At 39.6% G+C, this 23,074-nt stretch overlaps 1 protein-coding gene across 6 annotated transcripts in view; it reads right to left on the bottom strand.

Moving 5' to 3' along the window:
• The window catches only part of BCL9 (BCL9 transcription coactivator), a 155,188-nt gene that overhangs the window by 21,887 nt on the left and 110,227 nt on the right, over positions 1–23,074 (bottom strand). For all 6 annotated transcript variants that reach the window (XM_070750231.1, XM_070750233.1, XM_070750232.1 and 3 more), the window contains exons 3-6: positions 14,253–14,333; positions 9,566–9,859; positions 7,437–7,753; positions 3,460–3,649 (exon numbers count right to left, since the gene is read on the bottom strand). In XM_070750231.1, the coding sequence (XP_070606332.1) occupies positions 3,460–3,649; positions 7,437–7,753; positions 9,566–9,618 (560 nt within the window). In that variant the 5' untranslated portion in view covers positions 9,619–9,859; positions 14,253–14,333. The remainder of the gene's footprint in view (positions 1–3,459; positions 3,650–7,436; positions 7,754–9,565; positions 9,860–14,252; positions 14,334–23,074) is intronic.

The following is a 23,074-nucleotide window of genomic DNA, read 5'->3' as shown; positions in this document are numbered from 1 at the left end:
CGCAAAAACACAGAAGTCCAGAGGTGGGGTTTCCCCCTGGAGCGGAGCCTCAGGGGAATCCCAGCAGTGCAAAAACGGGCGCTTCGGCTGGCAAAAGGGGTGAATTTTGGGCTTGCACGCATTAATTGCTTTTCCATTGATTCCTATGGGAAACATTGTTTCATCTTACAAACTTTTCACCTTAAGAACCTCGTCCCAGAACCAATTAAGTTTGTAAGACAAGGTATCACTGTATTTGCCTTTTTTCGTATTCCAAAACTTAATTATGTGTCCCACAGAACTTCCCATTCAATCATTTGTCCTCGGAGAGGGGCAGCATACAAATCTAATTTTTTTTAATTATTATTATTATTATTATTATTATTATTATTATTATTATTATTATTTATAAATGTCCCAATGCCTTTATAAGCCTGTCAAGTCCATTAAAAACTTAGAGAGACCATTTTAATTGGACCATTCACTTTGCAGAAAATGTTGGGCCTGATTAACCCAATCCAAGTTATTGGAATAATCTATGACAAGGAAAGGTTTTCCACCAACACATACCATCTGTTCTGAGCTGAAAACCAAATCTAGTGTATCACTTCGATTACAGCCATGATAAGCTCAGACCAGGCTACGATCATGAATTTTAAAGTCTAGGTTCATTGACAGTGAATGGAACCCAATCAGAATCAAGAGGACAAGGAATCAATAACCAACTCACTATTTAGTACTAGCAACTTGAACTGCAACTCAGCAGTAGAGCAGTAGGATTCCTAGCTTCTCCACAACCCTTACCACACAAATAAGGTCTTCCCTCATCACATACAAAAAAAATGCTTTTCACAACGTTCACAGAAAATTATTGCCACTCCTCCTCCCTTGCCTAAATATGAAGGATAATGTAGCGCCAGAACACCAGATGGACACATCTCAGACACAGAACACACTCATCCTTACTAATCAGTTATTAGTAATATATATCAGTGTTTGCCCTCTTGTTCACAATTAGATCATGGATAGATTTATTTCAAGTGGACTACATTTGACTTGATCCCAAGTTTCTAACTATCTTGACTTAACATTTGGGGAAGAAATCACAGAAGTAGAAAGTGGTCATAATTTCCAACGCCCTGTGAAACTCATTTCACACATATCCTATCAAACTCCTCTCTTCTCATTACAACCATAATCCTCTCCTCCTTACCAGGTCCTCTGTTAATTCTGTAGTCCCTCCCTTCTCAGGTTTTCCCAAGAGTTACATGCTACTACAAACATTTCTCCAGAGAATCTCCCACTCTTGGCAATTGACCTACAGTAACCTTTAAATTTATCTAACTCTACCTAATATAAATTCCCCTGACCAATCTCTTCCATCCAGCTCTCATGCAGGTGGAAATTAGCCCTCACATTATCATATTCCAATGGGAAATCTTTGTTTTCTAGGTCCGCTCAGGGAGTTACCACACTTCCCCTCATTTCCTCCAATCTTCCTCCTAGTAATCCAATGTTCTGAGCTGCAGTACTTGAACAAAACCAGATGAACCAGTCCTTGTCTAGTAACCCCTATTGTTTCCCTGTGTTTCGAGTACAAGCCTGGCCATACTCCCCTGATCCATACTACCTGATCCTTCCATGCTGCTTTGCCTTTGCAATTTCTTCACGTGGTTCCTTTTGCTACATCATTTAGCCTTCCTGCTGGTTAGAGAACTGTATATTCCTGCCACTGCTGCTTCTCATGCTGACTGCTAATCAATCTCTGAATGCTGACATCTGCAAATGAGAAGATTGACTGCCTCGCCTTGAAGACAACAATCATAGTAACTGAAGCCTCAACTCGTTGTCTTTTCAATTCATGAAGGTAGGACATTCAACTGACACAACACAATTTTGGATGTGCTGGCCTTCCTCCCATTGTCTTGAGTCATTTACATCTTAATCAAGTCTTTTCACTAACTTAATTCCATTTTCTTCAGTAATCTCCATTCTCTAGGCCAGTGTTTTTCAACCAGTGTGCTGCAGCACAGCACACTAGTGTGCCGCGAGACATGGTCAGGTGTGCCACGAAGAAGAAAGCTCAGCTGACGGCGCCAAGAGCAAAAGGTTGCAAGACCGGAAGCTGAGTTTCCTTCTTCGCACCTTCGTTCTTCACGGCAGGTGAGCTTTGGGACCCGGCGGGAGGGCGCCGGGAGCGCACCAGCAGCAGTGGCACTGGCCAATAGCCGTGGGCTGCAGCTGCGAGCGGGAGCTCCAGGACGGAGATACCGGCAGCTGCAGCGCCCTGACCGGCTGGAGCTTCCCTGGTGACGAAGGCAGGTGAGCTTTGGGGCTCGGCAGGAGGGCGCCGGCAGCGGGAGGGCGCCGGCAGCAGCGGCACCAGGCAGTAGCCACGGGCGGCGGCTGTGAGTGGGAGCTCCAGGGCAGAGGCACCAACGGCAACGGCTGGACATGTTGCTGCATGCCATACATGTTGGCGCTGCACTGGGCATGGATGCGGGGTTGGCACTGGCCCGCTGGCTGGTCTGGTCTGGAGGTGCCAGCCCCGTGCCCATGCCCAGCGCAGCATGCCTCCGCCCTGGAGCTCCTGCTCACAGCTGACCGCCCTGTTGCCACCTCGCAACGATTGCCTGATGCCACTGTTACCAGCGTGGTGTACGATAGAGAAAGAGAGAAAGAAAGCAAGAGAGAGAGAAAGAGAGAGAAAAGGAGAAAGAAAGCAAGAGAGAGAAAGAAAGAAAGAGAGAGAGAGAGAGAAAAGGAAAGGAAAGGAGAGAGAGAGGAATGAGGGAAAAAAGGGGAGAAAAAAGAGAAATGAGAAAATGATTGAGGCAGATAATGAGAGGAAAGAGAGAGAAAAGTGACTCTTGATTTAAAGCATATGATAAAAAGCACCCAAAGAATTTAAAAAAACCCCACCCATCACCTGTTTTTGGAAATGGTTCAAGAGTGTGTACATACACACACACACACACACAAGGGCAGGAGGAGACAGGGATGGGAAAAGAGAGGAGAGTATCTTAGAGTGTCATTTTGGTTGGTGGTGTGCCCCAGGATTTTGTAAATGTGAAAAATGTGCCGCGGCTCAAAAAAGGTTGAAAATCATTGATCTAGGCCTTCCTCCCATTTCCATTTGTGCTTTCATCCATCCACACATTCCTTAGTCAGTCAAATTCTACAACAATTGATAATCTAAACTGATACTGTCCTTCCCTGGTAAAGTTATCAGTTTAAACCTTGCACTGGAATATAAATGGGAATATCAAATATTACATCATAGAAACAGTATTTTTTAGCTTTCTTAGAATAAACCTTCTTAGACTCAGAGAAAAACATATTTTTTCTTCTTTTTTCACTATCTTTTCATTTCTTTTTTTGCAATTCTATTTTTCTTTTTATTCATTTTTTTTGCTTTAATTTTTTATTGTTATAATTTTAATTTTAATAAAATTATTACTTAAAAATAGATCCACTTACTTGTTAGCCATATCTGTTGAAAAAACATATACCACTTTGGATGGAGTCTTCTGTATGCTTCCTGGTTCTGAAGTTGTAGTCTGACCATGGGAAGGTGTGGAAGATCTGGGAACTGAACTATTTGAAGGAACCATGGAGTGTGTTGTATGTGACGCCTCTTGTGATTTTGTATGTTCAGCAGAACCAATATCTAGAAAGAAACAAGTGAAGGGTGTTCTATTTTGAAGAGTAGAATGTAGGCTTTAATTTCTTCAATAGCCCACTTCTAATTTAAGAAAAAGAGAATTTGGGGTGAGGAAGCTGCCCTGCTTCTACAAAATGATTAATATTCCAAGCAATATGGTACCAAGCTGAAAACTTTGGAAGAAATAACTACAGTGTTCCCTCGATTTTCGCGGGGGATGCGTTCCGAGACCGCCCGCGAAAGTCGAATTTCCGCGAAGTAGAAATGCGGAAGTAAATACACTATTTTTGGCTATGAACAGTATCACAAGCCTTCCCTTAGCACTTTAAACCCCTAAATTGCAATTTCCCATTCCCTTAGCAACCATTTAGATTATTACTCACCCTGTTTATTTATTAAAGTTTATTAAGAAAAATATTTATTAAAGACGAACAAAAGTTTGGCAATGATATATGACATCATTGGGCGGGAAAAACCGTGGTATAGGGGAAAAAACCCATGAAGTATTTTTTAATTAATATTTTTGATAAACCGTGGTATAGACTTTTCGCGAAGTTTGAACTCACGAAAATCGAGGGAACACTGTATTTCACAAAACCTTTGGGATAGGTAACACACAAAACGAGACTATCAGCAAAGACAGCAGTTGCTCTTTGTAGTCTGCACCTAATAATATACTGTATATCACAATAATCAGCAGCATTTTTAAAAGAGTCTAACTACAAAACAAATTCCTGGCTCACTGAAAAACTAAATACAGTACTGATATTCAGGAATCAACACTATCCTAATATTCAACTATTATTAAATGTTAAAGGGGGAAAGGGATTATAAAATACTTCAACATATTAAGTCTACACCATGGTTCTTGCCTCAGGCATATAAAGTAGCAAAATAAAGAAAATAAAGCAAATAGGTCAATGGGGAAAATACAGATTCAAAATACAAAATTTTAGTTTCCTTTACCACTACTACTGGTTCCTAAAGCTGTGGAGCATTTGTGTCAGTTTGTATTTGTTTATTTTTTATCAAATTTAGTTGTCATCCATCTTGCAATTCAGGCAAGTCCGAACTTCTTACAGCAGAATGAAACAACTTATAGTAATTAAGTTTAATTATTATATGTTTAATAAATTTATAAATTATAACACATTGCAAAAAATACAAAAAAAATTAAAATAAACTAAAACAAAAGTTTGGAGGAGACAGTTGAGTTAACCTTCTCTGTTAGTGTACCAACCACCTCCAGCCAACCGTTTCTCCTTAAGGGTTCCATGCCACTCAGCATAGCCCAGGGCTTTCCTGAAGCTAAAAGAGGAGGTAGATCTTATCTCCTGTAGCAATATGTTCCAAAGGGCAGGAGCTGTGGTGGAGAAAGCTATTCTCCTGAATTCCACAGCTGACATTCCTTGGCTAATGAAGGCCCTTTTGCCAGCATGAGTGGGGTAGGCAAATCCCACTGTGAAAAGATGGGAGTGCAATCTGGAGTCACCAAACTAGAAACAACTTTCCAATGTGCACTGTAGGATGTCCTGTGTAGTATTTGAGAGAACCAGACTCAAGTCTCTATAGCAGCTTGTTGATTTTGGGCCAATCATTATTTATTTAACTTGTATGGGCATCCATCCCAGCAAATAATTCTGGGTGCAGAACAATCTTAAATAAATTAAAAACAAATTCTTACCAGAGATGCAAAAATTAAACTAGACAGCACTCATAGAAAATATTACTATTAATGGTTGTTAATCAATTATCCCAAATCTATTTTAATACTATGTAAGAAAAAACGGGAAAAGGATACGTGACTTCCAACAAGAAACAGGATTTCAATCTAACAAACATATATATTTAATATAATTAGAGAAATACCCCTGCACACATGAATATGTACTAGAACGATATTCAATACTAGAAAGCATTGGATGCTGGCCAAGCCTATTTATACTGCTATTACAGGATTTATACTGATTTTATGCTGCTATTATAGAAATTTCCCTAGCTCACACCATTCTATAGAGTTGAGAATGGGGAGGTGGAAGTCACAGAATATCAATGAGAGAGCCAACAGAAAAAGCATGCCCAGCATCACGGCTAATTGTTAATAGGCAGTATAATTAGTCCCATCAACCAAACTCATACTGTTTAGTTAGGAGGTATGCCTACCACAAGCAGAGAAGTAGCATGTGAAACCACTCAACGTACTTTGTGCATTGGTTTCTTAAAAAACAATCCTTCATTTATAAAATCCTACCAGTTAAGCTTTCGGGAACTGCGAATTCTGAGAGAATATAATTTACCCAATCATAACAAAACATGTGGAAAGAAGATCTCTCCATTAGAACTTAAAGAAACAGCAGTCTGGAATTAAAGGGAACAAGCCTTTAAGCATTCTGGCCTTATGCCCGTTAGCGTTTGAAAGATCATCAACACTCTTAATTGGGCTAATTGTATGAATGCAGACTATATTTGTGGAGAGCACTAGCAAACAGGTTATACTGGGTTAAAAATAATTCCATACAAAAGGTCACCAGATTCACACACAAGCCGAACTACTACAAAGTCATCGACATCATTGCTGAGATAAATATAAACAAACCCTATAAAAGGAATGTAAAATATATTAGTTCTGAATTCAGTAACTGCTCCTTATTAAATGTTTGTAAAATGAAGGCTTTCTCTTTAAAGCTATGAAAGAAACATTTGTCCCTCACATATGCAGAAAGATAGACCTTTTTCTTTCCGAGACAAAAGAGTCCTCTGATAGGAACCCATTGAGACTCTCATGTTACCAACCAAGGGAATATATCTTCCATTTAAGTACCAATACAGTGATCCCTCGAGTATCGCGAGGGTTACCTTCCAAGACCCCTCGCGATACTCGATTTTTCGCGATATAGTGGTGAAGTAAAAACACCATCTGCGCATGCGCACCCTTTTTCCATGGCCGTGCATGCGCAGATGGTGGAGTTTGCGTGGGCCCAGGGAAGGTTTCTACGGCCGCCCAGCACCTGATCTGCTCGGCAGTGCCGCAGCAGCGAGGAGTCGAAGATCGGGGTTTCCCCTTTGCGTGGGCGGCGGGGAAGACCCAGGGAAGGTTTCTTCGGCCGCCCAGCAGCTGATCTGCTCGGCAGCGCCACAGCAGCGAGGAGCCGAAGATCAGGGTTTCCCCACCGCCCACGCAAAGGGAAAACCCCGATCTTCGGCTCCTCGCTGCTGCGGCGCTGCCGAGCAGATCAGCTGCTGGGCGGCCGAAGAAACCTTCCCTGTGTCTTCCCCGCCGCCCACGCAAAGGGGAAACCCCGATCTTCGGCTCCTCGCTGCTGCCCGCCCGCCGCTCGCCCGCCCGCCCGCCGCTCGAGAGCAAGAGGGGGAGAGATAGAGAAAGAAAGAAAGAGATGAGAGAGGGAGGAAGAGAGTGTGAGAGAGGAAGAAGCAAGATAGAGAAAGAGAGAGAGAAAGAAAGATGAGAAAGGAAGAGAGTGACGTCATTGGGTGGGAAAAATCGTGATATAGCGTTTCGCGAAGATCGAGATCGCGAAAATCGAAGGATCACTGTATATCAAAAAAGAAAAAGGCTGTTAAGAAACTTAAACATTTGTCTTGGTGTGGGTGTGTTTGTACACTTTTAGGAACCTATCTATGAAACACTTAACCTTATAACTAATACATATTCCTATTAATTCCTATTAATATAGCTTAGGCCCAGTACACTGTTAAAGCTAAGGAAGAGGATTAATAATCTCTCAATCAAAATAGTTATCCATATTTCTGCATTTCTACATATTAAACATACCTTTGATTTCTGATTCATCACTGGGAGTTCCAGGATCTCTCTGTTCAAACGAGTCGGCTGAAATGCTCCTTTCTCTCTTTCCTTTCCCTTTTGACCCATTGCCAGCCCCATTCTTCAACCCCATGCTTCCTCCTTGTCCTGGAAGCACTTTGGGTGTATGGGCCCCACTCTTGGGATCGCATGGAGAAGGCTGGGATTGGCCTGTTGAACCCCCCTGTTTACCCTGATTGGAAAATTTAGAGTCCAGTTGTGGGTTGCCGGATGGGGACATCACTGTAGGAGGACGGACCATCACCTCCTGTTTTGACTTAGGGCTACTGGCAAGGAAAGATGAAGAGAATATACAATACTATATATATAATACAACCCAACACATAATACACACACTGATTTACTCAGCATTTGCTTCTAATTCAGACTTACTATATAGTGTGGATACTCTAAGAAATTAATTCATTATATGCTTATTGTTCAGCTCCTATTTTTAAAAAGAGTTACTAAGCTGTTTGAGGCATTATTACTTTAGTGAAGAGAGCAAGATAGCAATCTCCCAGATCCTAGGAACCAGTCAGTCACATGAGGATATACCTCTTTGACTTCTGTCAATAAAGACAATGGTTTCTATGTACAGAGACGTGTCTCCCATTAAGATCAGCACAAAGTAAATAATAAGACACCATAAAGTTCACAAAACCACCCTTCTGGATTCAAACAGCTCAACCGTCAGAAAAAAGTTAGTTCAGAAATGACCGTTCTATTTAGAAAATTACATTAATTGTAAATTTGTGTCTTAAACTACTTTTTAACTGATAGATGCAAATATTATATCACATAGTAATAATTAAAAGATTGGATCCAAATTTCTTACTTTATATATGCTGTGCTTTGAGCTAATGTATAAACTATTTCAAAACTACACCCAATAGTCACTACATTTAATAATTTTTACAGAGAGATATTCCATATTCCGGAAAATGTCCCTGATAATGGAAATTAGCCTGGAACACTATTTAAGTTCTCTTAAAATTTTAGTTTTCATATGAGTACAATACTTTTTGAGCTATAAAATTCAGTCAGCCACTGAATACAACATAACAATTAGGATGAAATTAGAATCAGCAATAAGACAGAAAATTCTCTGCATTCACAACTATGTGGCTTTTCATTTTAAAAACTTTATTACTTCAGCAGAATAAGCATCATTGGACCAAATTATTGTGATTTACTATTCTTCACTTTTTAATAAATTTAGAATAAATCTCAGTCTTGAATAGACTGTGCACAAATATCTATGAATATCAATATAAATGTTTCTTCTGTATTTAGTCTGCCCTCCCACCCTCAAAAAAAAAGAAAATAGCATGATGTCTAACACATTTATTAGATCTATAATTTCTCCTAAAATATACCTAGCAAAAATTACACAAAAGATTCTCAATGAACACTAAAAGAAAAATCAAGTACAGTGTTCCCTCGATTTTCGCGGGTTCGAACTTCACGAATAGCCTACCACGGTTTTTCAAAAAGTATTAATTAAAAAATACTTTGTGGGTTTTTTCCTATACCACGGTTTTTCCCATCCGATGACATCATACGTCATCATCAAACTAATAATTTTTGCAAATAAATAACAAAAAAATTAACTATTGTTAATAAATAATTATGTTTATAAATATCAGGATCACTATTCAATGGTGAGTACCAGTAATAATGGTGAGTAAATAGTTGTTAAGGGAATGGGAAATGGTAATTTAGGGGTTTAAAGTGTTAAGGGATGGCTTGTGATACTGTCCATAGCCAAAAATGGTGTATTTACTTCCGCATCTCTACTTCGCAGAAATTCAATTTTCGCGGGCGGTCTTGGAACGCATCCCCCGCGGAAATCGAGGGAACACTGTATTCTATCTGAATAACTTTCTCCAAATGAAATTCAAAACCAAAGTAGAAAGTCCTTGAGAAGAAATAAACATAGATCTCACCATATTTCACCATATTTATTGAGTATTTCAATAAAATTTAAGAGTACTCAGTAAATAAAACATATATTGAAACAGTCAATAATACATATTTATTTAGCAGCTACATAGCATAATCATGTCCTATCTAGAAGGGTTATGAACATTTCTTACCTTTGGGCATTTCCTGATGGGGAATTTCTCACTTTGGGGTTACTGGAATGCATTGACAGAAATCCTAAGCACACAATTACACACACTGACAGGCTCTTGTCAAGTCCTTCTGTTGCTTCTGGCTGTTGTGAAACACTTTCTGCCACGTGCTTTCCTCAGTGTCACTGGCCTACTTGTCTTTCTCCTCCGTGCTTCTCTTTCCTGCTGCACTGGACCTTTCCCTCTTGCAAATCCAGCATTCTCCAAATGAGTGACTCCTGCTTTCGTAAGGAAGTCTCTCATCTCCAGGGCAAACTACGCAAAACCATCAAAAGCAAAAAATTAGTCTAGAACTATCTGAGATCAATACATGGTCATTTCTCTTATCTTTCGATTGAAAGGGAGAAATGAAATACAGTAATGCCTCGTCTTACAAACGCCTCGTCATACAAACTTTTTGAGATGCAAACCTGGGGTTTAAGATTTTTTTGCCTCTTCTTACAAACTATTTTCACCTTACAAACCCACCGCCACTGCTGGGATGCCCCACCTCCAGACTTCCGTTGCTAGCGAAGCACCCATTTTTGCGCTGCTGGGATTCCCCTGAGGCTCCCCTCCATGGGAAACCCCACCTCCAGACTTCCGTGTTTTTGTGATGCTGCAGAGGAATCGCAGCAGTGCAAAAATGGGCGCTTCGCTGGGGTTTCCCAGTGAGGGGAGCCTCAGTGAAATCGCAGTATCGCAAAAACACAGAGGTCCGGAGTTGGGTTTTGAGGATTTTGGTGTTTTTGTGATGCTGCAATTTCACTGATGCTCCCCTCACTGGAAACCCCACCTCCGGACTTCCATTGCCAGCGAAGCGCTCATTTTTGCGATGCTGGGATTCCCCTGCAGCATCGCAAGAACACAGAAGTCCGGAGGTGGGGTTTCCCATGGAGGGGAGCCTCAGGGGAATCCCAGCAGCACTTTGGCTGGCAAAAGGGGTGAGTTTTGGGTTTGCACGCATTAATCGCTTTTCCATTGATTCCTATGGGAAACATTGTTTCATCTTACAAACTTTTCACCTTAAGAACCTCGTTTTGGAACCAATTAAGTTCGTAAGACGAGGTATCACAGTATTTTAATCATATTAAATCTTTTAAACATATTCCATCCTTAAGTGAAATGTTTGTATATTTAAAAGCAACAATCAGGTGTGCCCTATCTAACCAAGAAAGGAGAATTTCTCTGAAATCAAATGTAAGTTTTTAGAAAAAAAATACACTACCTTTGCCTTGTTTTGTATCAACTTGAGTCTTCAAAAAATTCTATGTAGCCTACAATACTCATATAACTATAGATTTTCAAGAGCCTGCCTGAATCAGACAACCTCTCAGCGTACTGGAAATACAATTTCTCAAAACCCAAACAAGCACAGTCAAAGGACTTAATGTCATGGCCAGCTTAGATTGAATACTAACTGTGAGCAGCCAGTCCCGGCAGTGCTAGACAAACTGCTGTCTGAGCAGTTGCAAGTAGAGGAGGATGCACCATTCGCTAACCAGCTGTCATTAGTCTCAAAAGATGAGGACTCTGAGCCGCCAGCCTCTTGGAGAGCAAGATTTTGCTCTGCAGGGAAGATAGCAAAGGGGCTCTACCAGGTTTTTCTCAAGAAAGGAACTATGTCTTTCCAAAAAAGCAACACACAGTTTGTAAGAAGAATAGGGAGCTCAAACCCCTCCATTGGCAATATTCATTAACTTAAGACTCTGTTGCCTCTCAACTTGAAATTTTGTGATCTTGATTCTGGACTGGGACTGGCTGATGACTGCTAGAACATTAGGGCTCTTTGCCCAACCATTACTCTGCTGTTTTGGATTTGGCAAACTTTCTGGACTTTGGGGGAACTGAGTGTGTGTGTGCGCGTGTGCGTGTGTACATCTGCATACACACATTTCCTTTGACACTTTATTTGCCTGAAAATCGCCTACTAAATTTTGAATATCCTGCATGTTTGTATGTTCTGAGACAGAATACCTAGAGTTCCAACACATCTGTAGGATTTTCAAGATCAAAATTGAACCATATCACCTCAAAAGAGGTACTCATTACTTTAGAAAACTTACATGGCAAAAGAGGAAGAGAAAGGGAGAACATGTGTAGGAATATTTCCTAATTGTTTCTCATCAATCAAAACCAACCTTAATCATGGTACTAATTTCTCTGATATTGTTCAAATGCGTACAATAGCCGCTGAAACTGCCAAGTTTAGAGTTACAGCACCAAAATGTTGTACAGAAACTTAGTACAGAAGTATAGAAATGTAGACATATCATGCATGATCATATTTGGATAGATTTTGAAAGAAAGATATTGCTACTGCAGGCATGGGGGAGTTGAGACACCTTTCCCCCAGACCTTTTTTATATATATTTATGTTTGGGTATGTATATGTTGTTTGCATTTTTAAATATGATAGGGTTTTATGTGCTTTTTAATATTAGATTTATTTTTGCTGGAATATTGTTTTTATTATTGTTGTGAGCCGCCCTGAGTCTTCGGAGAGGGGCGGCATACAAATCTAATAAATTGAATTGAATTGAATTGATTACTATAATTACTAAATAAATATAAGTAGTGTTTGTACCTTCAGGTTACATATGTATGTGTGTGCATACAAACACACATACATCTACACACAGAGATGATTTTGTGCCATCAAGTCATCTTCTATTTCATATAGATTTTCTCCATGATGCTTGTCCCTAACTGTTCTTTCAGGTCTCCCAATAGTGCACCTTTGCACCCAATATAACAACTAAATATCTGATTAAAAATATTTATTCCAATGCCAGTTTGGTGTGTTACATGCAATCAAGAATCAAATAATATTTAGGGAGGCATGATTTGTTCTTATCCAAGTACCAACTTAAAACATCTTTAAAATCATGCTATAAATATAAATATTTGCTTGATGACATTTATTCATTAATACTGAATTTGGTTCTACTTGAGTACACTGTATCAAAATATTATTACAAGACAGCATAGAAACATCATCTCATAATGATTGTAGTAGTTTTCTTTCTAATGCTTCCAAGTGTCTTTCTTTATAAACCTATCCCTTATTCCCTCGTATTTGACAAAGGATCGCCAAATGGAATGTAGGCTAAGCATTAAGATTCGACTGCTGACTACAGTATGAAAAAAGAAGTGTGAATTAGGGTCATTATATTTATATTGTTTAAAATAGTACAAGATATGCAATCTCATTTTCAATGTACAGAAATGTTTTAAATGAAATGACTTACAGATAGCTAACTCTTGCTTAACTACGGCCAGTGGGATTAGCAGCCACTTCCCTAAGCAATGTGGATGTAAAGCAGAAGTCACATGACCACATCAAAGTTACAATGGCAATTGTTTCCATTGTAATGCATATTCCATGCGGTTGGCAACATCCTACAGTTAAGTGACCTCCTGACAGTTTTTCATTTGACTAAGCTTGTTGAAAGCCAGCAGTGAAGTGACAAATGACAATCACAAAACAGCAGGAATAATGCAAAGGCTGCAATTATAAGGACCTATTGCAGTGATGGCGAACCTTTTTGGCATGAGTGCCCAAACCAGAATGTGTGTGTGGAGCCCCAGAAACTCAAAGACCAGCTGGCTGATGCACGTGATCAGCTGGCCAACATGCAAACATGTGCCAGAAACCAAAATAGCAGCTGGCGATGGTGCACGTGCCCACAGAGAGAGCTCTGCATGCCCCTTTTGGCATGCGTGCCATAGATTCACCATCACAGACCTACTGTAAGTCTCCTTGTTTACTATTGTAATTTCAAAGAGTTGCTGAACAAGTGGTAGTTCAACAGGTAGTTCAAGGACTACGTATTTGTACTGAAATTGTTCTCTTTCTTTTTCCAAAGGCCAGATATATGCTGACATCTCTTTCACTCAATGGCAAAATACATTAATGTCCACCAATGTAAGACATGAAAAACCAGTTCACATGTGAAGGTTCATATTAACTGATTTAATTCTAAAAGTTTATGCTGAGGAATCTTTCCAACTAATGTCAGCCTCTGGTTAGAGTTAGATCAGGATCAGTGTCATTCAAGGTTCTTAATTTGCTTATGACTAGGTAACCAATCTAAACTAAATACTCTTTTCACTCTTCTCTCTGGCTCTGCCAGTCCTTCTAATATAACTAATTAGACTAGTATGATTATTTAGATTTCAAAGTACAGTATAAGACTATCAAGTAAAAATGGGCATATACAGTTTTTATAGTAGATATGATCTGCCCCCGTTTATAATGTGCTTGGTTACACTGCCACTGGAATTCAGGATACAAGACCATCAAAAACCAAAGCAGGCTATAAAGATGATGATACAGACACCTATAACAATTATTAGAAATGCTAACTAAAGCATAATATATGGCACCACTTTCCATTCCCCCAGTTATTTAATGAAATATACAGTTTTACTACCTCTAAAATTAAGTCTCTATAATATAATTGTTTTTGTTGTATTCTGCCTGATCTGTTTTTGTTGTATTCTGCCTGATCTGTAGAGATACTGGGCTAATGTGACAATAAAAGGAAGAATGATAGGCTTGTTCAATATTTTTATTCTATTTTGACATGATATTTAGGAATACTAGTTGGACTTAGTATTTTTGTCATTCTTTCAATCAGTTTCCTTAGTTCTACATGAAGCTCACCAAAACTCCAGTGTCACGACATTGTGCTGATCAACCAGGAAAAGGGTTCAGAATCCCTCTGCATATATATATAAAGATTCTCTGAAATGAGACAAAATAATACACAGTAAAATGAAAAAAAAGAAATAATTTAAATACAAGCTTCTAAACATAACAGCAGGATACACTACTTGACAAATTATCCACCATGCAGTTAAAAAACCCAAACAAACTTGTAGGAATCTTAAGAAAGAACAAAGACTCTTGTGTTCTAAAATCAAAACATATCACTCAATTTAAAAAGGGAGGAATAAAAGACAAAAAATGCAATAACATAAAGCATCTTTTCGACATGCATACTGAAATCCAAATGGGATCTGGATTGAGGAACTTGACAAAAGTAAATCAAAACTCAAAATATTTATTTGTTTGTTTCTATTTGTATACCACCCATTCCTGAGGGACTCAGGGCAGCTAAAATATTAAATGGGGATGAACTCTGAACAACACACTCTCATTGAAGAAAAAACATTCACCCTCTAAAAAGAGAGCTTGCGCCAGCCAAAAGGCCTGTACATACAAAGTATATATATTTTAGCAATATATTTTAGCAATCTTCATATAATCAATCAGAAAGTACAATGTTAGACAGTACAAATTCAAACACGAAGTAGAAATACAGAATATGATCAGGTCTCTGAGATTTAGAAAGCCAAGTTTGGGGACATATAAAAAGGGGTGTTGGTGTTGGATATGAATAGTCAAATTGACGAGACCAGTCTGTCTGATTCTCCTTATTATCTATGGTCTCTATACCACCTCAGCTTGTTCTCTGCTGTTTTTCCCACCCAAGCACTGAATATCGATATTATATTTCTAAAAATGCCCAACTAAAGAACCCGCAAGCATTCTTATAAATAAATACATAAATAAAATTATTCTAGAGATACTTTACAGAATGTCAGCTTCCCGTTATATTTTTCTAAAGTTAAAAAATATTATTAGAGCCATATGCGGCCTGGAACCTGACAAATACCATATTTCCTACTTTAGTTAGGAAATAATGTAACTGAATGATCTAATTCTGAAGTTAATGTTATAGTACAAATACCTTTTAATGTTGACTGCCATTATTTGGGACTAGGCAAACAGAATGCCCATCATCTATAAATGTCTTAAATAAAATAAAAATAAAAATCATCTAGCTTTTGACACTAAATACCTAGATAATTTATTCAAATACTTTACATTCTATGCGTATCAAATCTTTATAATGGCTATAGAACCACATAAGGAAGATAGAGTACTTTCAATTAAAAAAGCAGAAAACATGCATTCAAAGTCCAAAAAATACTATATGAAGAACCAGATCTACTAAAAGAGAAGGTATATATAAAAACAAGAATCTAAAAGAATCTAAAAAAGAGACAGGAGCAATAGATGGATGTAGGAGAGCACAGATTATCATATTAATTAGCTTAGTATAGCAAACTAAATGCTCATTAAGTCTAGTTTATGGTACAGATCATCATCTGATAAATTTTAAGTGCCACTGTGCAGAACCTGGTAATAACTGCATTTTATGGAAAGATTAGTATACAAAAGAAATGGGGATGTATACAATTGTCTTATGGGTATTTATGCCATAACGGTGCGATGAGACTAGTATGAATGTGTATGTAATGCAAGCGTAGGAGAAGGTCATGCTCTATTGTTTCTGTCTGTTTAGAGTCATGGGCACTGTCTTTCTGGATAAGAAATCTTACTGTATTGGCCTTCAAGGAAAATTGAGAAGATATGGCACTGTGACAGATTAGAGAACTTCAGGTGGCTTAGGCTTTCTGAGACAAGTATGTAAAGATTGGGATCTTGACTAGATCCAATTGGTGCTTTGCGTCTGCTACAATCTGTTTAATAAGTGCTCTGGCATAATTATATCCATCCGGAGTAGAAGACTTGGAAAGAAGCCCAAGGACGACCTTTTAGATGCAACTGCCTGTTTCCATGTAAAATAAAAATCATCTCTCATGGAGGAGAGGAAAGGGGAGGAGAGGGAAGTAGAGAAGAGGAGAAGAGGAGAAGAAAAGAGGGAGGGGGGGAGAAGGGAACGGAGGAAAGGACAATAAAGATGAAAAGAGATGGACTGTCATTGTAAAATTGGGTGAAATATGATGTATAGGAGAAAGGAAAACAGACAGGTAATTTATTTATTTATTTACTTACTTACTTTATAGTTATATAATCGACACCATAATGGAAGACATATTTGTTTATATGTTACTGCATATCTGTTAATATATATATGGCTATAATGATGATGTTTGTACGTTCATATGTTAACATCTTGGACACGTAGAGAGCACGATGCTCAGCATAGAAAGAAAATGTATGATAAAAAACAAAAAAAATATACAAAAAAAATCATCTCTCATAGTGAACATGGCAAGGTCAAGTGAGGAAAAAATAGTCTTGAGCAAATAGTTGAATATGATCATTACCTCCATTTTCACGACTCCTGTCTCTAATTGCAAGATAGTGCTAGAAACACCTTTTGGCCTTATCAGGTTGAACTTAGAAATCTGGGTTGTACAAGTTCTCATGATAATTGACAAGGAACTCATCTGGACACCATAAAAAACCTGTGCTATTGGCTTGGTTTTGAATTATTTGAGTATAATGCAACTTTGTACCCTGTTTAACCCAAAATAAGAAATACTGATAATAAACCCAATCAGGTTTTTGAGCGCATGGCAATAAGGCTAAGTGTTTATTTCAGGGTTCAAAAAATATAAAACAGGGTCTTATTTTGTGGGAAATATGGTATTAAAGAACTTGAGAACGGCAGATAATTCCCCTGTGGTTTCTCATTATTTAATGAGAGTGCAGTATTAAGTAGAATCTTTGGATCAGGGCAAATGTCTGAATATAACCTATTAAGAGATGTTGTAGAACACTTTTCAGATCTTCATAGGAAAAGGATATCAGGTATTGCCACAGCACTGAGGGATGGAGATTATGTGATAATGGTTAGATTTTATCATAAATTTATTATTATTATAACCTCCATCCCTCAATGTTGTGACAATGCTCAATATCCTTTGCCCAAATATCTATCACTCACACTATAAAGTGGAATTCCCAACTATGGTTCTGTTAAAGCTATACAAGTTGAGTATGTTTAAATAACCTTTTCAATTCTTATAATAAATGTATTTACAAACTGACAGTTGGTCACACAAAAGGAGACACTGGGAATGCCAGGGCTTACAGGCTCTCTAATTATCCCAAAATACTTTCTATATTTGCATCCACATGAATGCTTACTTATAAAATGGGATCATGTTTTATCCATAGAAATCCCAATGGATCATCAATTCTGGACTTAAGCTGATTACATAATATGCATTGAGGTTTGTAAGGTTCTGTCTTGGTGGCTTTTCACAAACTGCAGAGTGGATCTGTACCATTGAAAACCATCCCATTAATGAAGCATATTAATATTTCTAGCAAGCAGAAAATTGGTACATTCTTATTTAAAGCACACTGCAGGTATTTTCTACTTAGTTGGTATGTTAAACACAAAAAAGCAAGCTAGATTACAGTGGTATTTTAGCTGATCATCTGTGTAGATCACAATTCAAAAAATGTAAAACAACTAAGTATGAAAGATAAATGCTCTGCATTTGTGTATTCCAAACTTGAAAGTTGTTTATTTTAACTTTCTTTTAAAGATACAGACTTACGTCCCAGTTTCCCAGGTGAGCCCTTGGGAAAAATAATCACACATCCCTGTTCTAAGGTTCTACCTCCCCCTTAAATTCTCCCAAATGCCTATCTCACAAACACAACATACAAACACACACGCACGCACCTGCCTTTTGGCTGCCTTGATAGGTAGCAAGCAGCCCCAGAACTGTGCAGCTCTGAAGCTATTTTTCATACTGTGGTTTAGGGCAGTGGTGGGATTCAGCCGGTTCAGGCGAATCGGCAGTGAGAATTCTGGGTGGTCATGTCCACCCCACCCCGCTCCACCCACACCACACCACACCATTCTACTAAATCAGGTGGAGGTGGAAAGAATGAAAGAGAGGAAAGAAAAAAACATGAGAGAAAGAAAAAGGAAGAAAGAGAAAAAGTTGAGAGACCGAGAGAGGAAGAGAGATGAGAAAGAGGGTGGAGAAAGAAAAAGAGAGATGAGAGAGAGATGACTGAGAGGGGAGAGAGAGAGAGATGAGAGAGGGAGAGAAAGGAAGAGAGAGATACACACAGAGAGATACCTGTTTAAAACAAGTAGAAAAATGGCTCTTTGAGTGTTTAAGGTTGCAGACCCACTGGGTTAGCAAAACATCATAGTCATTAAGTGAAACAATCTGAGGCTGGAAGGGATCTCGGAGATCATCTAGTCAACCCCCTACTCTAGCAGGTGATCCTTACAGAATCATAGAATCATAGAAGGGACTTTGGAGGTCATCTAGTCCAACCCCCTGCTCCAGCAGGAAACCTTATATCGTCGGGATTATTTTGGTACCTCTAACAGAGAGGAAAATTGCCAGAAATGATGAGTTTAGTAGGTAACAAGGCTGCTATGCAGAGGAAGGCAGAGATAATCCTTGACTTATTACCATAATTGAGGCCAAAATTTTGGTTGCTAAGCAAAAATGTCGTTAAATGAGTTTTACTTAATCCATTTTACTTAATCCATTTTATTTAATCCATGACATCTCATGGCTCTAATAGTGATGTGCTGGCTAGGGAGGAATATCTGAAGGTATGTGTAATATTGTAATGTACAGAAGTTATAGTTAAATGTGTGGCAGAGAGTGAACTCTGGGTGTTTTTCAAATGCAGTAAGTGAGGTTGAATGTGTATAGTTTCAGAAGAGGGGTGTGTGTGTGTGTGTGTGTACATACACATATAGTATATACAGTAATGTATCTTTTTGTGTGTCTATACACACTCTATACCAGTGTTTCCCAACCGAGACATGGTCAGGTGTGCCACGAGGCGGCTCCTGCAAGTGGGAGCTCCAGGGCTGAGGCTTCAGCCCTGGAGCTCCCACTTGCAGAAGCCGCCCCCCCCCCCCCGGCTGCCGGCGAAGGAGGCTCGCTCGAGCCTCAGAAAGGAGGCGGATTCAGGCAAAGAGCCCGGCGCAACGGGCGCAGCGTTGGAAAGCAAGCGGGCGGTGGGGGCGCTTCGCTTCTGCCTTCCTGAGGCGCTTTTTTTGGGCTCCGCGTCCGGCGAGTTTCTGCCTTGTCTGCGGCGGGAGAGATGCTAATTCCCATCCCAATCAGTCCGTCTTTTCCCTCAGGAGTGGGTGGGCGTTTTGTCCCTGGCACCACATCAGCAGCATCAGGAGGACAACAGATGACTAATCCCGCCACTTTGGACTGCCGCCAGAAAGGCAGCTCCCCCATTTCCTCCTGGTGGCTGCAGCGACGCTGGCGATCTGGCCGCTAGCTGCTCCGAGCGCTGTGGGAACGCCCACCCCTCTCACAGTCCCGTCCTGGGCTGTCAGTAAAGGGGCTGCTTCCCATCCCTTTGCCAGCTTGCTCAGAACATTCAAACTAAGGAAAACCTTCGCCGGCCTCCACAGAGAAGAAAGGAAGAGAGAGAACGAGAGAGAGAGAGCAACAGAGAGAGAGAGAGAACAAGAGAGAGAAAGCATGAGAGAGAGAGAGAAAGAAAATAAGAGAGAGAATGAGAGAGAGAGAAGGAAAGCAAGAGAGAAAAAGAGAGATAGCAAGAGAGAGAGAAAGCAAGAGAGACAGATAGGGAGAGGAAAGGAGAGAGAGAGAAATGAGAACAAAAAGGGGAGAAAAAAGAAATGATAAAATGATTGAGGCAGAGAATGAGAGGAGAGAGAAACAAAAGAGAGAGAGAGAGGTGATTCTTGAAGCATATTATAAAAAGCACCCAAATAATAAGAACCCCCCCCCCCAGCCCACACCTGTTTTTGAAAATAATAAAAGAGAAAAAAAAACCCAGCCCTCAACTGGTTTTGGAAATGGTTCGAGTGTGTATACAAACACACGCATAAAGTGGGGAGGGATGGAAAAAGAGGAGAAGTGAGAGGGAGAAGGAATGAGGGAAAAAGGGAAGAAGAGAGAGAAATGAGAAACATGAGAGAGAAAAGGGGGAAAGACAGGAGAAGTACCCAGAAATGAGACAGTGGTATAAATTTGAGGAGGGATGATTGATGATTGACTGTATTTATAAGGGGATGTTACATAGGATTGTATATATGAGGGGGTTATGTATGTATGTATGTATGTATGTATGTATGTATGTATGTATGTATTTATTTATTGGATTTGTATGCCGCCCCTCTCCAGAGACTCGGGGCGGCTAACAGCGACAATAAAACAGTGTACAATAGTAATTTGGTATTGATGATTAAAAATCAATTAATATAAAAACCAAACATACATACATACATACATACATACCATGCATAGAATTGTAAAGGCCTAGGGGGAAAGAGGATCTCAATTCCCCCATGCCTGGTGGCAGAGGTGGGTTTTAAGTTGTTTACGAAAGGCAAGGAGGGTGGGGGCCGTTCTAATCTCTGGGGGGAGTTGGTTCCAGAGGGCTGGGGCCGCCACAGAGAAGGCTCTTCCCCTGGGTCCCGCCAGGCGACATTGCTTAGTTGACGGGACCCGGAGAAGATCCACTCTGTGGGACCTAACTGGTCGCTGGGATTCATGCAGCAGAAGGCGGTCCCTGAGGTGTATGTATGTATGTATGTATGTATGTATTATGCATGTATGTATTTTTTAGATTTGTGTCATTTTGGTTGGTGGTGTGCCCCAGGATTTTGTAAATGTAAAAAATGTGCCGCGGCTCAAAAAAGGTTGAAAATCACTGCTCTATACTATGTTATATGTATACATATGGCATATGTACATAAGATTAAATAATGCATTTTTTATGTTCAGTAGTAGTAGGACATGTGATGCAACACAAGAGAAAAATATGGCATCCTTCACTTAATGAGGACCCGGATTGTGGGGGCAATATGCTGACTCTGTTAAAAAGTGCTATTGCTAACATGTTGTAAGCCGCCCTGACTCTAAGGAGAAGGGCGGCATTAAAAAATCGAATGAATGAATCAATCAATCAATCAATCAATCAATCAATCAATCAATCAATCAATCAATAAATAAATTCTCCAGAGAAAGATTGAAGGCAAATGAAATCCTAGCAGAAGAACAACATAATGGAATAAAACCTAAGGGGCTGGTTTGGATTGCCAATGTCTGTTGATTGAAATGGCACAAAAAGTAGTAGTAGTAGTAGTAGTAGTAGTAGTAGTAGTAGTAGTAGTAGTAAATAAATAGAGAAATCGTATCTCGTTGAGGCCTTTGAAGCGAGACTAGGCCAGGCCAAGCCAGGCGCCCCTTGACATAAGTGATGTCAGGTTGACCACGCCCATCACATGACCACCCAGCCATGCCCATCCAGCCACATGACACCCAGTCACACCATCCAGTCACATGACCACTAAGCCACACTCCACCAAGCCACGCCCACCACATTTTGTATCCCACTACTGGCCTAGGGACTTTTTAGTATGCCAGAAACTGGTGTGCAATGTGAAGCAGTAGCTACTCCAGCCTGCCCAGCAATGCAGTGTGGCGTGGCATGAAGCCTAGCTTCCACAAGTAGTTGCAGTGGTTCAAAGCCTCAGCTATCCTGGGAATCCCCAGCCACCTTTGCTTGGCTCAGCAGTATAGCACAAAGCCTTCATTATCCTGCACTTCAAGGCCCTGCTGGCCTGCAAATCCTGCAGGCCTGCAAATCCTCACCATATTCTTATCCCTGCTGCTGACTTTTCACAAGGTAGCTACTGGCTATACAAGGCCTTTTCTCCCAGATCTTGTGAGAAAACTGCCGTGTCCAGGTTTGGGGAGAAAGACCTGTACATCAAGCAATTACCTTGCAAAAGGGCAGTCTGGGCATGCTTGATCTGCAGTAGGAACAGGAAGACAGCAAAAGTCAGCTGGGGTGGCAAAGTACAAGTGGCCAAATGTATTGGCAAAAATTGTACAGATGTGGGGGTAACAGGTGGGAGGGAATAGTTGAAGCATTCTTGAAATCTTAAGTGCAGGCAGGCTGCCAAATGGCCAAATTTTGATCGCATAACCATGAAGGAGCTGCAATGACTATAATTTTAGGGACAAGGCATAAGTATCATTTGTTCAGCAGTGTCATAGCTTTCAAATGGTTTCTGAACGAATTGCCATAACTCATGAACTGCCTCTAACTATTTCAACAAAGAACACTAAGCCACAGTGGTTTTATTTATTTTTTAAACTGTGAAGCAAAATAGACTGGTTTATAAACCACAATTTGTTACTTAGTAACTGTGTCTTATTAAAATAATAATGTGAGAACCTATTCACATTATTTCAAAGTGAGAGGTTCTGCATAATAAAAAAGTGCCATTTTGAAACTGTGGAGTTTTCGGAGAGCTATGAAATAAAAATAACAGGAGATTTTAATTACCTAAACATTGTTGGGAGATTATCTGTATCAAACACAGTCTTTCCAAAAGTGAAACTGTAAGCAACTTTTGTAAAATAACAACAACAACAACAACAATCATCATCATCATCATCATCATCACACAGTCACATAATTCTGGAATTCTTTTGATTTTAAGAAAGTATACCACAGTCAAAAGTGCATCTTAGACTAATGCAAACTTTAATAGAGTGGTGATAAATAATTTTCCATGATGGAGAAGATAATGGAAAATGGAATTGCAGATGGGCAAGAAATTTTAGAAAGACAGATATTAAAAGCACAACTACAAGCAATTTTATAATATAAAAGTATAAAAT

This window comes from Erythrolamprus reginae, chromosome 4 (assembly GCF_031021105.1).
Source record: "Erythrolamprus reginae isolate rEryReg1 chromosome 4, rEryReg1.hap1, whole genome shotgun sequence".
Lineage (NCBI taxonomy): Eukaryota > Metazoa > Chordata > Lepidosauria > Squamata > Dipsadidae > Erythrolamprus > Erythrolamprus reginae.
The sequence above is the reverse complement of the archived record's forward strand: the minus strand, read 5'-3'. Positions and strand labels throughout refer to the sequence as shown.